The 13291-nt window shown below is 62.6% G+C and overlaps 3 protein-coding genes across 3 annotated transcripts; all 3 read right to left on the bottom strand.

The window, feature by feature from the left end:
* Window positions 1-720: 720 nt before the first annotated feature.
* Window positions 721-2325, bottom strand: LOC126643729 (chymotrypsin-C-like). Its single transcript, XM_050322321.1, has 8 exons — window positions 2286-2325; window positions 2076-2167; window positions 1900-1997; window positions 1689-1814; window positions 1468-1604; window positions 1246-1391; window positions 905-1057; window positions 721-805 (listed from the first exon to the last, which is right to left on the bottom strand). The coding sequence occupies exons 1-8, from the start codon at window positions 2323-2325 to the stop codon at window positions 788-790; spliced, it is 810 nt and encodes a 269-aa protein (XP_050178278.1). The 3' UTR covers window positions 721-787.
* Window positions 2326-3573: 1248 nt separating this feature from the next.
* LOC126643935 (chymotrypsin-C-like) lies at window positions 3574-7423 on the bottom strand. The gene is made up of 8 exons (XM_050322729.1): window positions 7384-7423; window positions 7173-7264; window positions 6997-7094; window positions 6783-6908; window positions 6544-6680; window positions 6310-6455; window positions 5991-6143; window positions 3574-5890 (listed from the first exon to the last, which is right to left on the bottom strand). Exons 1-8 carry the CDS (start codon window positions 7421-7423, stop codon window positions 5873-5875), a joined length of 810 nt encoding a protein of 269 aa, XP_050178686.1. The 3' UTR covers window positions 3574-5872.
* Window positions 7424-8073: 650 nt separating this feature from the next.
* Window positions 8074-13052, bottom strand: EFHD2 (EF-hand domain family member D2). The gene is made up of 4 exons (XM_050322322.1): window positions 12836-13052; window positions 9507-9654; window positions 9232-9366; window positions 8074-9075 (listed from the first exon to the last, which is right to left on the bottom strand). Exons 1-4 carry the CDS (start codon window positions 13033-13035, stop codon window positions 8941-8943), a joined length of 618 nt encoding a protein of 205 aa, XP_050178279.1. The 5' UTR covers window positions 13036-13052; the 3' UTR covers window positions 8074-8940.
* Between the last annotated feature and the right edge of the window lie 239 nt (window positions 13053-13291).

Raw genomic sequence — 13291 nt, 5'->3', positions numbered from 1 at the left:
TCCTCAGAGGAGTCCTCAGGAGGTGCAGCAGTCTTAGGGAAGGTCTGTGCTGCTGAGGAGCAATCAGTAGGTATTTCCATGCTCTTTCTTTTGGGAGCATTTCCAGTCCTTTGAGGCAGTTTTGTGCTGCAGGCAGAGTGATTCCCAGCCTGGGGTTTTGGAGTTGGGTGAAGGGATGGCTGGGAGTTGGGAACAGAGGGCAGGGTGCAGGATAGTGAGGAAACTACCTGCCCCAAATGAGGGGAACTGGGAAGAGGGTCAGGTTGAGCCAGTTAGGGCAGTGCTGGGTTTTGAAAGGCCACAGCCAGAGTGAGAGAGAGAGGATCTGCTTTCTGTTCTGATCTCTTTTCTGATCTCAAATCCTTGTGGTGAAGCCAGAAAACTTGGCTGGGAACTACCAGTGCCCATTGCCTGCACTGCTGGGCTAAGTGAAGCTCTCTTTTTATGTACCCCTGGATTGCAGCATCCTACTGCACATCTACCCCACTATGACCCCCCAGGACCCTCCAGCCAGACTCCAGCCCCTCTCCCATCAAACCACCAGCCAAGCCTCGAGCCCTTGGGCTTGACAATGGCCATGGCTCTGCCCCCACCTGAGTGCTTTGTGGAATGTCTGCCCATCTCAGGCTCCCCAGGACCCTGCATGATAGGGGGGACTCTCCCCAGGACCACAAGACACAGCCCCGAGTTTCAGTTTCACCACAACCCCTCCAAAGAAAGACACGAGACCAGCTCAGCACTTTTGCCTTTATCACACTCAACACTTGTATCTCCACGTGCCGAGTCCTCAGTTGGAGCTTATTTTCTGCCAAAGACAAGACACAGGGGGGCTCAGTGTGAGACCCTCGGCAGGGCAGGGGCGGCGTGGCCACCCCCTGTGCGGGGGCAGAGGAGGGGCACCCACCTCGTTGATCCAGTCGATGTAGGCAGACACGCGGGTGAACACCGTTGGCTTCCTGATCAGGTTGCAGCTCAGCCCGGAGCCGAAGCTGACGATGCCTTCCACCTCCCAGACCCCGTCCTCGCGCTGGCAGTTCAGGGGGCCGCCGGAATCGCCCTGCAGGGAGAGAGACCCATGCTCCACACCCACCGCTCCCGGGCTCCCCACTGATGCCCCCCTGGCCATCCCCCACCACGGCTCCATCCCCTCCCCTCCTGTGCTTCCCATGGGACCTGCACCTCTCTGGCACCCCTGCCAACCCATCCATCGCCCTGTGCTGGGGGCAGGAACCGCCCGGCACTCACGTTGCAGCCGGAGACGACGCCGTCACCACCAGCACACACCATGGTGGTGCGCACAAGGCTGCCCCACCAGTTCCACTGCGAGCAGGTCTCGTGGTCCACCACGGGCAGCAGGGCCTGCTGCAGGACGTCGGCCAGGGGCCCGTTGGCTGCAATGACAGTCACACCTCACACTCTGCGCCCGCACCCCCTCACTGGGGACCCTTTGGGGACCCCCCTGCTTACTCCTGAGGCGTCCCCAGCCGGTGACGTAGCAGGGGTAGTTGTTGGGCAGGATCTTGCCGGCCTCAGGCAGGCAGGCGGCCCGGATGGTATCGCTCTCCTGCACCTCCTCTTCCAGCTTGATCAGGGCGATGTCGTTGCTGTGGGGAGACGTGAAACGTGAGGACAGAGCTCCTCTGCTTTGATGCCTCCTTGACCCACCCCTGACACATCCCATTCCCTACATGACGAGGAAGGAGTTCCACTTCTCATGGACGATCGTCTTCTCCACGCCCACGGCCACGGCACCCGGCTCGTCATCCGTCAACAGGTCCTGCTTGCCCAGCACCACACGGTATGTCAGGGAAGAGCTGCCAGGGTGAAAAAACAGGGGTGTCAGTCTCCACAAACATCCCACCCCACGGGGGAGCACCTCCCCAGCATCCCAGCACCCACCTGATGCAGTGGGCGGCCGTCAGCACCCACTGGGGGGCAATGAGGGTCCCGCCGCAGGTGTGGTGCCAAGACCCAGAGCGGCTGTACTGCAGCGAGATCTGCCATGGCAGAGGCACAGGGTCAGAGCAGGAATGTCCCCACCCCTGTCCCCACCCCCATCCCTGTGCCCCCCTTACCTGCCAGGGCCAGCTGTGGGCTACGGCGTCCTCACCGCCCACCACACGGGTGCCCAGCTGTGGGGGCACGGCCGGCTGGCCGCATCCATAGGCTGTGTGACACCCAGGACAGGGACATCAGAGGCTGCCTGACCCCATGCCCAGGGCCATGGCAGGCACCAGGGGCCCCTTCTCCCCCTGCCCCGTCCCCTCCCCATCCCCTGCACCCACCGTAGCCCAGCAGCAGGACGAGACAGACGGCTCCCAGCATGGTTGTGCTTGACCAAAGGTGCTGCACTGGGGCTGCTCACCCCTCTTATAGGGCCCGGGGACCTTGGATGGCCCTTCCTACCGCTGCCATGTGGGGACTCTCCCACGCTGGGGGCCCCCTCGCCCCATCTTATCGCACTCCCCATCCCGCCTGGGAACGGCCACATCTGCCCATGGTGTGCTGGCACCACGATGGGACGTGGCAGAGACACCTGGCCCTGCTCTGGTGTGGGCAGGGTCCCTCCTGGGGCATGGCTAGTGGGCAATCCCACAGCCTCGCTGCTCTCTGTTTGGGTGCTGGTCAGCCCTGCTGCACCCCAGATTCGAGCACCAGTTGTCCCAGGACATCAACCCCCTACCACCACCTTCCAGGGACAAGGTGTTCCCTTTCCTGGGGGACTTATCACATGGTCACTGTGGGTCCTTGGCAGGTTTGGGTGCAGGTTCCAGCATCATCTTGGATAATGATGGCAGCAGCAATATCTGGGAGTGCCTGGGGGTGTGTGCAGCTCTGGGGTGCATGTGTGAGTTTTGGGGGGGGCTTCTCCTTTGCCTTACATTCTTATTTTAGATTGCTGTGTTTGTGGTTTGGAGCTGCAGCAGCTTATTTTAGGTGTTTTTCCATGTATTTTTGGCTGGTGGTGGGTGCTCCAGGGCAGTGCCCAGGGGTTTGTGAGAGCTCAGTGCTGTGGCTTCCCCTCTCCTGTGTCCCTTCCCCATTCCCCTGTGGTGTGGAGTGCTGAAGTGCCCTGTCCTGTCCTGACCCCTTTTGCACAGATCACCTGGGTGTAGAGGTGATCCCAAGGGCTGATCCCACCTCCCCTGGACCTATTCTCCTTTGGGAAAGGTGACCCTGCACTCCTCCCCTTGTTTATTCCCCCAGTTCTCCCACCAAGGGAGCACTGGGATTGGGGTGTCCTATGGGCACCCTGGATGGGGTGGGGGTGCAGGGGACCGGTGGGTGACTTTGGGCAGAGGTGGCTCAGCCTTGTCCCTTTCCTTCTTCCATGGCACAGACTGCAGTGGTTCATCCCTTTTGGGACATCCTTGGTTGGAGGTGAAATCAGAGTGGGAGCACTCTGGTGGCACAGTTATGGGTGGGGTCTCAGGGAGGGATGGGGGATGCTCTTTTGGGGTTATCCCATGGACCCTGCTGCTCATGTCCCTCCTCCCTGTCTTGCAGTGCAGGATGTCCCCCAGGAGAGCCCAGGATGTGGACTGACACCATGTGCTGTGGGGTCCTGCTTGCCCATGGCTCTGTCCCATCAGCTCAGGATGCTGCTGTCAGTGGGGTTTGTCCCTGCCTCCCGGGTGTCCCTGAGCTCTCATTCCCAGGAGTGGGTAAAGATGACTTTTGACATGTAATTTTTATGTAAGTGAGCGTATGAGCACTCACAGCTTTCAGCAGTGAAGTAAAAGTTATAAACTTCACAAAGTTTCACTGTACCCTCTTAAACTTCCCCTTATTCTCCCACACTGTTAAATACTTGCATAATGGACACATCCTACAAGGTGTTACACATTGAAAACTAACAGAAATAAAATTCAAGTAAACTCTTTTTAAGGTTAACTTGTAGATTTAATGTGTCAATTATAAACTGCATGAGCAGAATATAACAATAACTGACAGACAATTAACACGTAAATGTAATGTTTATGTGTTAAACTCTATACAGCCTTAAAGATTAAAAGTGGTGAAGGTCAGGAGATAACCACACACAAGTGAAGCCATCCAAGGGGTGGGTGAAGTCACCCTCTGGAGAAGAGGAGGCTGAGGGGAGCCCTCACTGTGCTCTGCAGCTTCCTCACCAGGGGCAGCAGAGGGGTAGCACCGATCTCTGCTCTCTGTGAGCAGTGACAGGACCCGAGGGCACAGCTGGAGATGTGTCAGGGAAGGGACTGGGTATTAGGAAAAGGTTCTTTGCCCAGAGGGGTCACAATTCTCCACCACCTCTGGGTGAGAGGACACTGGTTATTGGGGTGACACACAGTGCAGGGGGATGGCCGTGGCTGGCTGTGTGGGACATGCACAATGGGTACTGATGCCCCAGCACTGAGGCTTGTGGCACTCTGGGCCCATGCCCTGGGCCCCCCTGCTCACCAAAACACCTCTGAGGATGGGACACAGTGCACAGGCACACCCACAGCAACGAGGTGACAGCACATGGCAATACAACAGGCTGTGACACCAAGGTCCTGCACCCCCCACCCCTTCCTCCCAGCCCCAACCTGCGTCCCCACAGCACATGTGGGTGCACACACAGGGCAAGGGGGCACATTCCATTGCTCAGCTTCACACGGACAGCCTGCAGCTCTCCACTCTGGGCAGCAGAGCCCCTGCCCAGCCCTCCCCGCCAGTGCCCCGACCACCCAGTGCCATCCAGATCACACACAGAGCATCCACCTCCACACCACATCCTGTGACAGGCCTTTAATTCCCCTTGGGGAGATCTGGACAGTCCCTTTGCCACAGCACATTTCCTCACCCTCCAGACCATTTCCCACCCTGCACCCCTCTCCTCCCACTAAACCCATGGCCAGGCTGGCACGTGCCACAGAGTCCCCAGGGAGACCCTGAGTGGCTCGTGCTGGTGCTCCCAAGCCTCGGTGAAGGTTCCAGAGTTCTTTGCTGGTCTGGTGATGGTGCCACTCATCATTCCAGCGGCTGCAGGGCTCCTAAACCCGGCACCATCCATCACATCCTCCCCGCCGAGCTGGAGGCGCTGCCATCCGTCCATCCCTGCTCGTTCTCCTCCTCCTCCTGCTGTTAGGATCCTGGCTGGGCTCCAGCAGCCACGATGGGATGATGGCACAGGGGATGGCTCTGCTCAGGGGCTCACAGTGCACCCCTGGGCAGCCCCTTCACACCCACTCCCACCTACATGGCTGCCTTTTTCATGGAAAATCCTCCCCCATCTCCTCCAGGGCAGCCCCCAGGAAACCCCACAGCTGGGATTCACCTGCCATCCTTCCAGGCCCTACCCACTGTGTTCCAAGGGCTCTGGCTCCAACAGAGCTCCCTCATGCTCCCCTGACCCCTCTCAAACCAATCAGCCCTCCTCAAGCCCCCCAGAGCCAACCCAGTTCCCTCAAGACCCCCATTAAAATTCAGCTGCCCCCATCTAGCCCAGTGCCAGTGAGGTCCTCTAAAGGATCCCTGGATCTACCAATATCCTAGATCCCCCCCAAGGGCCAAGTGGGTTTCCTGAAGCCCCCCAGAACCACCTGAACAGATCCCAGCCCTACTCCCATGAAACCATCAGCCAAACCTTGAGCTCTTGGGCTCAGCCATGGCTCTCCCCCACAAGTGAGAGCATCTTGTGGGATGTTTGCCCACCTCAGCCTCCCCGGGGCCCTGCCCAGCCCCACTGCACAACAGGGACACCTTCCTCAGCTCACAAACAGGACCCAACATCACCAGACCCAGCCCTGGGTGTCTGCCCCCAGCTCCACCCTGTCCCCCCCAAATAACCAGTGCGGCACACGAGACCAGCTCAGCACTTTTGCCTTTATCACACTCAACACTTGTATCTCCGCGTGCCGAGTCCTCAGTTGGAGCTTATTTTCTGCCAAAGACAAGACACAGGGGGGCTCAGGGTGAGACCCTCGGCAGGGCAGGGGCGGCGTGGCCACCCCCTGTGCGGGGGCAGAGGGAGGGGCACCCACCTCGTTGATCCAGTCGATGTAGGCAGACACGCGGGTGAACACCGTTGGCTTCCTGATCAGGTTGCAGCTCAGCCCGGAGCCGAAGCTGACGATGCCTTCCACCTCCCAGATCCCGTCCTCGCGCTGGCAGTTCAGGGGGCCGCCGGAATCGCCCTGCAGGGAGAGAGATCCGTGCTCCACACCCACCGCTCCCGGGCTCCCCACTGATGCCCCCCTGGGCATCCCCCACCACGGCTCCATCCCTCCCACTCCCAGTGCCGCGGTCCTGCCCCGCTCAACCACCCACCGCCCACCCCGGCCCGGCAGTGCCAGCACTCACGTTGCAGCCAGAGCTGATGCCATCACCGCCGGCACAAACCATGGTGGGGAGCACGTTGCTGCCCCACCAGTTCCTCTGCGAGCAGGTCTCGTAGTCCACCACGGGCAGCAGGGCCTGCTGCAGGACGTCGGCCAGGGGCCCGTTGGCTGCAATGACACGCAAACCTCGTACCCCACGAAGGCAGTGCCTGCACCCCCTCCCCAGGGACCCTCTGGTGATCCCCCCCCTGCTTACTCCTGATGCGTCCCCAGCCGGTGACATAGCCGGGGTAGTTGTTGGGCAGGATCTTGCCGGCCTCAGGCAGGCAGGCGGCCCGGATGGTATCGCTCTCCTGGACCGCCTCTTCCAGCTTGATCAGGGCGATGTCATTGCTGTGGGGACAGATGAGGCATGAGGATGGATCCCGGGCTGTGGGGATGGGGGTCCCTGGCAGCAACACCCTCCGTCCACCCCTGACATATCCCATCCCCTACATGATGAGGTAGGAGTTCCACTTCTCATGGACAATCGTCTTCTCCACGCCCACGGCCACCGAGCCGGGCTCATCATCCACCGACAGGTCCTGCTTGCCCAGCACCACACGGTATGTCAGGGAAGAGCTGCCAGGGGAAAAAAAACCAGGGCGTCAGTCACCCACAAATGCCTTACCTCCATGGCACAGACCTGGTCCAGCACCCTGACACCCACCTGATGCAGTGGGCGGCCGTCAGCACCCACTGGGGGGCAATGAGGGTCCCGCCGCAGGTGTGGTACCAAGATCCAAAGCGGCTGTACTGCAGCGAGATCTGCCATGGCAGAGGCACAGGGTTAGAGCAGGAATGTCCCCACCCCTGTCCCCACTCCCATCCCTGTGCCCCCCTTACCTGCCAGGGCCAGCTGTGGGCTACGGCGTCCTCACCGCCCACCACACGGGCGCCCAGCTGTGGGGGCACGGCCGGCTGGCCGCATCCATAGGCTGTGAGACACCCGGGACAGGGACATCAGAGGCTGCCTGACCCCATGCCCAGGGCCATGGCAGGCACCAGGGGTTAAATTATCCTCCTACCCCTTCCCCTCCCCATCCCCTGCACCCACCGTAGCCCAGCAGCAGGACGAGACAGACGGCTCCCAGCATGGTTGTGCTTGACCAAAGGTGCTGCACTGGGGCTGCTCACCCCTCTTATAGGGCCCGGGGACCTTGGATGGCCCTTCCTACCGCTGCCATGTGGGGACTCTCCCACGCTGGGGGCACGGGGCTCCTCAGCCCCCTCGTCCCATCTTATCGCACTCCCCGTCCCGCCTGGGAACGGCCACATCTGCCCACGGTGTGCTGGCACCACGATGGGACGTGGCAGAGACACCTGGGTCCCTCCTGGGGGGCAGCTGGTGGGGGTGCCCCATCCCCACGGCTCTCTGTGGGGTGCTAGTCAGCCCTGCTGCACCCCAAATTTGAGCACAACTGCCCCAGGACACAACACCCCACTCCACACCACTCCACCCCCCCAGGGACAAGGTCCCTTTATCTCAGTGGCCAAGGCCAGCCAAACCCCACAGGTGCTGCAGGGTGGGACAGGGGGCAGCTGCCAGCAGTTTTGCCAATGGCCTTTGAGAGCACCACGTCCCCACACCTGGATTGGGCCCCTGCTGCTTCCCACACCAATGTCCCCAGGTTGCCAAGGCTCAGCCCCGTTCCCTGCCACCCTCTGTGGTGGTGACCTGGTGCCTAAGGTCACACCTTCCTCCCCTCAGGCTCCTTCCCATGGTTGCAACAACAGCACCCAGCGCTTAAGAAATATAATATTTATTTGGGATTAAATTAAAAAAAAACAACATAACATACCCCCTATATCGCCACTTGGGGGACAGTGTGGGACAAATGTGGGTCTTTACAGCCACCCACCAACACAGGAGCCTCAATGTTGACTGATGGCAACCACTTGTGGCTACCACGCTCACCCTCCCAGGCCGAATACAACATGAAGAAACATAACACAGCCCCACGAGCCAGCAGCTGCCTTTCTGTGTGTCTTTGACCAAAATAAAGAGTGCCACAGCTCCTGGGGGCTCTATGCCAGCAGGGTGGGCATCCACCCTCCAGCACCACACACACACACACACACACACACACAGAGAGCCCCTCTGCCAGCACCCGGCCCTCGCCACGGCTTTTGTCACCGGTGTCACACGTGGCACTACCGACAGACACTGAGCCAGCGCAGCCACCACAGCACCCACCACGGCCACCTGGGCAAGCCCCCATCCTGCAAACCTCCCAGTGCACACACAGCAGACAACAGTCCAGGCACAGGAGTCCCAGGGACGGGCATTCTGGACACGGTTCCCCCGGGACTCAGCAGCAGCGACCCCCTGGTGCAGCTGCGTGCATGGAACAGGGGCTGCTCAGGGTGGGGGGCACGCTGGGGACGTGAGGGGGAGGCACAAAAACACCTACAGACACCACAGCAAGAGGGGAGGGGGGAGCTGGGGCCGACTGGGCTCTGCCAGCAAGGTGGGTGCTGCGCCGAGCCCGCGCCGGGACCTCGTTGGCAGCCTGAGCAGCGCGTGGCTCTGGCATCGCTCCTGGCGCGGTTGGCACGTGGCACACGCCGCCTTCCCAGCCCGGGCACCGCTGACCAGTCCTGCCCGGCCCCGTCACTGCGTGAAGGTGGACTGCAGCTCCTTGAAGGCCGCCTTCCTCTGCTTCAGCTCCTCCGCCTGCTTCTTCTTCTCCTCCTGCTCCGCCCTGATCTCCTCCTCGAAGCGGCTGGCTTCGTTGATGGCTTGTGCCTGTGGATGGACATCTCCAGCTGGGGCCCCCTGCCAAGCCCTGCTGCCCACCCAAACATCTCCACCTCCTGCCCGCCCGCCCATCACCCGGCACCAAACTGCCCCCGTGCATCGCCATCCTGCAGTGGGACCCTTCTGCCCTGGCACCTGCCTCACCTTGGCCTCGAAGAAGTTCTTGGCACCTTTCACCCCCTCCGTGGATACGTCAATCTCGGAGAGCCGGGCCAGGGCGTGCAGCCCGCTGTCCTCCTGCAGCTCTCCCGCTGCTGCCTTCCGGAAAATCAGCAGGAACTGCGAGGGGAGACAGTGGTGTCAGCTTCCTCAAGACCCCAAAGCCTCCATGGTCCCTCCCCACCTTCTCTCCACCACAACCAGTAGCTGGCAACACCTCCCTGCCAGTGTGGAGCCCCCCAGCCCCTCTCACCCCTCACCTCTCGAAAGCTGAGCTTGCTGTCCAGGTCTTCATCCACCTCCTTGATCATGTTCTTCAGGCCCAGGTGTGTCTGTGGAGCCCCCAGCTTCTCCATCATCAGCTTCAGCTCCATCAGGTCAATGAAGCCGTCTTTCCCTGCGTCATACCTGCGGGATGGAGGCAGAGCCCATGCAGCCCCCTGCAGTGATCCCCCAGCACCAGACCCCTGTGTGCACTCACACTGGCCCGGGAACGAGGAGGGATCATCAAGGACTTGGGCACTGATGATCTCCGGCAGCTTTCCAGACCACAGGGAAGCTGCCTCCGAACCGCTAACAACCCCCTGGAGCACTATCCAGGATTGTGTCTGTTTCCATGTGGCACTTGGCAGGAGAACCTGCCGGGACGCTGCCAAACCTGCTGCCGGCTCCCCGTGCCAGGAGCCTGAGCACATGCTCCTCTTGGCTGCGACACGGGATAACAGGCCATGGGGCTAATCCCACTGGGCACTGCTCCCCACGTCACCACCTCCTCCTCCTCCTCCTCACTGTGACACCTCCAGGTGACCCATCCCCACTGCCCAGACATCCTGGGACATCCATGCTCCAGCCTGGCCAGGTGCCCGGGCTTGGCTGAGAGCTCCAGATGCAGCTCCGCTCACCAATCCTGCTTTTGGACCCTGTCAGGAGCAATCCAGACTGGTGGAAAGTGTCCCTGCCTGTGGCAGGGGGACCTCCTTGGGGGGTCCCTCTTTAGACCCCTGCCCATGGCCACACCACTGTCCCGTCCAGCCTCCCACCAACAGCCCCTCTGTCCGTGTGGCACCGTGGGCTGTACTGGTGGCACCCTGGAATGGCACAGTGGGATCCCTGTGGGGAGCCAGCACAGAGCCATGCTTGGTACAGCTCCACACGCCGTAGGTGGGCAGCTACACGCTGCACCCGTCGTGACAGGGCTTTTTTTTGCGTGCCTTGTCGCTGCAGCAGCCACGCAGAGCCCCGGCTCCCCACGCCGCAGGTCTGTGACTCATCTGTACCTTCCCTGCTGCCATCTGCTCTGTCCGTGTCTCCAGCAGTGCCTTCCTGATCTCCCAAGTTGAGAAGGACCCCAAAACACAGCTGGCCCTGCTCTGGCCCTGCTCACCTCTGCCTGCTGCTGCCATCACCCCGGGAGTGGGTCTGTGGGCTCAGACCCCACGTAGTTTCTGCCTTTGAGACCCCTCTCAGAGCATAGAACCATAGAGTCATGGAATGGTTTGGGTTAGAAGGGACCTTAAAAACCATCCAGTTCCACCCCCTGCCATGGTTGCTCCTTCTACTATCCCAGATTGCTCCAACCTGGCCTTGGACACTTCCAGGGATGGGGCAGCCACAGCATCTCTGGGCAACCTGTGTCAGGGCCTCACCACCCTCAAGGGAAGAATTTGTTCCTAATATCTAATCTAACCCTGTCCTCCATCAGTTTGAAGCCATTGCCATTCCCCCTTGTCCTGTCACTCCATGCCCTTGTCCAAAGTCCCTCTCCGTCCCACATCCCACAGAGAGTTTCTCTGCAAGGGGCGAGTTGCCCAGCCTGGCCCTATGGCACTGACCCATGGAAGCCATCCCCACTGCAGGGCACTTCCTTGCTCTCAATACCCTCCTCCCTGTTTTTTTGGGGTGCCAGCATCCCTCAGCATCTCCTAAAAGGCCACCATCTCCCCTGTGGCAAGGAAAAAACCCGTCCACACATCACTTCTTCCTCTACACAGCCGGATTGCCGCATCCCTAGGACATCACCAGCAGCAGCGGCGAGGTCAGCGTGCTCCAGAGCATCCTTCCCTTGGGAGACTCCCCCCACCCCCCGGCTCCCAAACCTCCCCGGCGCTGCTCCTTTCGCTGCAGCGAGACGCCGCAGCTGTCAGAGCAAACACGTCTGCTCCCCACGCCCGCTCCGTCGCCTGCGCGGCGCCGACACCCGCACCGCCATCTGCGCCGCGGCCGGAGCACCCCCGGCACGGCCACCCATCGCCTCCGGCACCGGGAGCTGCAGCTGTGCCCCCTTCCCCTCTCCCGGGACCCCGAGCTGTGCCCCCACGCCGCAGGCTCCCTTCTGCTGCAGTCCCATGAGATGGTCGCAGCAACCCGCCCGTCTGGCTCGCTGCCGTGTCCGGGCGGTGGGTGACGGCCCCCTCCGGGAAGACACCGGGAGCAGGGAGACTCCCTACACTTCCAGGGGTGACGACAGGGTGTGCGTGCACCCTTACACAGCCCCTCCAGCCTTGGGTTTCGGGGGTCGCTGCCTCCATCCCTTCCTCCACCCCCTCGGTCATGCCCGAGCGAGACCACCCGGGACGCTGACGCAGATCCCCCCCCCCCGGTGCCAGATGGGGTGGGGGGTATTGGCATGCCGCAAACATGCCTTCGCCTGCACCATCTCCACGCTTCCCGGCGTCCCACTGCCTCCACGCTTCCCGCACAAAGCACCCATGGGTGCCCCACGGAGTCCCGCTCGCCCTGTCTACTCCCGCGCATTCCCAGCAGGACCACGGGATGCAGTCACCCCGATTTCTGGCTCCCCACGGAAATTTCCAGGGTTCGAGGCTTGCCGCCAGATCCCCCCCCCTCCTCCTCAGGGGCCGGGGGCCGAGCTCGTGCTCGGAGTCACGCTCCGCCACGCGTGGTGGCACGCAGTGGGCAGGGATGCTGGGGACACGCCAGCCTGGCAGCTGCGGCCCCGGGGGGCGCCAGGGAGGGCGGGGGGTCCCTCAGTGCTGCAGCAGAGGGAATGCGGGGGTCCCTGGTCCCATCTTCCAGCCCCGCTTCTCTGGCCTCAGACCACCATGCGGACGGGAGGTCCCTCCTGCAAGAATTCAGAGGTGCGCAGGAATGTCTCCTGCCAGGACCTGAGGGAAGGCGTCCCCGGCATCAATCCTGTGGGGGGCTTGGGAGGAGAGGGGTGTCCCTGGCATCCCTCCTGAGAGAGGCAGGAAGGGGGGCCGTCCTGCAAGGAATTGGGGGTGTCCCAGCATCCCTCCTGCACAGAGCTGGGGCTGGGGGGAGCCTCCTGCATGGAGCCGGGGGATCCCGCCTGCAAAGAGCTGGAGGGGCATGGGGGCACCTCTCGCAAGGGATGGGGGATCCGTCCCGCAAAGAATGGGGGGGGGGTCCCGCCCGCAGGCACGGGGCGGGAGGCGCTGGGACATCTGCCCTGCCAGGAGCCGGGGATGCCGGGGATTGCAAGAGCACGGATGCCGAGGATGCAGGTGCAGGGATGCCGGGATGCCGGAGGTGCGGCATGCCGGGGGTCCCCCGTCCGCCCCGGCGCTGCCACCCGGGGAACTCCCCCCTCCCAGTCCCCCGCACTCACTGTCGGAAGAGCCGCTCCATGTCGCGGAGCTGCCGCCGGGAGAACTCGCGGAACTCCCCGGCGGGGCTGAAGACGCGGCGGCCGCCGCCGCCCCCGGGCGAGCCCTCGCCCACCGCCCGGCCCGCGGGGCTGCCCGGTGCCGGTCCCGGCCGCGGCCCCCGGCCCCGCCGCCCCTCCGGCTCCTCCGCCGCCGCCGCCATGGTGCGGTGCCCGGATGGCCGCGCCGCTCCGCCCCGCTCCGCCCCGGGGCCGGGCTGCGGCCCCCCGGCTCCCGCACCCGTACTGGGGGGGCTCCGGCTGCCCGCCCCCCGTCAGCCCATTACCGTCCCCTCGGACCGCCCCGGGGCCGGGCTGCGGCCCCCAGCTCCCGCACTGGCACGGGAGGGGGTCCCCGCCCCGCCGCCCTCTGTCAGCCCATCATCGTCCCTTCGGATGCCCCCTCCACGGGCATCACCG

The sequence above is a fragment of the Myiozetetes cayanensis genome, unplaced genomic scaffold, assembly GCF_022539395.1.
Source record: "Myiozetetes cayanensis isolate MyiCay16 unplaced genomic scaffold, myiCay2020 scf28, whole genome shotgun sequence".
Taxonomy (NCBI): Eukaryota; Metazoa; Chordata; class Aves; order Passeriformes; family Tyrannidae; genus Myiozetetes; species Myiozetetes cayanensis.
The sequence above is the reverse complement of the archived record's forward strand: the minus strand, read 5'-3'. Positions and strand labels throughout refer to the sequence as shown.

Bases quoted from the DNA above. Each gene is read 5' to 3' on its own strand.
- LOC126643729 (XM_050322321.1), bottom strand. From the start codon at position 2,325: ATGCTGGGAGCCGTCTGTCTCGTCCTGCTGCTGGGCTACG. The intron at 1,392-1,467 runs GTAAGCAGGGGG...CTGTCATTGCAG, and splicing joins CGGCTGGGGACGCCTCAGGA to CCAACGGGCCCCTGGCCGAC. The intron at 1,058-1,245 runs GTGAGTGCCGGG...CTCTCCCTGCAG, and splicing joins GCGTCGTCTCCGGCTGCAAC to GGCGATTCCGGCGGCCCCCT.
- LOC126643935 (XM_050322729.1), bottom strand. From the start codon at position 7,423: ATGCTGGGAGCCGTCTGTCTCGTCCTGCTGCTGGGCTACG. The intron at 6,681-6,782 runs GTAGGGGATGGG...CTGTCCCCACAG, and splicing joins TGGAACTCCTACCTCATCAT to CAATGACATCGCCCTGATCA. The intron at 6,456-6,543 runs GTAAGCAGGGGG...GTGTCATTGCAG, and splicing joins CGGCTGGGGACGCATCAGGA to CCAACGGGCCCCTGGCCGAC.
- EFHD2 (XM_050322322.1), bottom strand. From the start codon at position 13,035: ATGGCGGCGGCGGCGGAGGAGCCGGAGGGGCGGCGGGGCCGGGGGCCG. The intron at 9,655-12,835 runs GTGAGTGCGGGG...TCCATCCCGCAG, and splicing joins ATGGAGCGGCTCTTCCGACA to GTATGACGCAGGGAAAGACG. The intron at 9,076-9,231 runs GTGAGGCAGGTG...GTCCATCCACAG, and splicing joins AGAACTTCTTCGAGGCCAAG to GCACAAGCCATCAACGAAGC.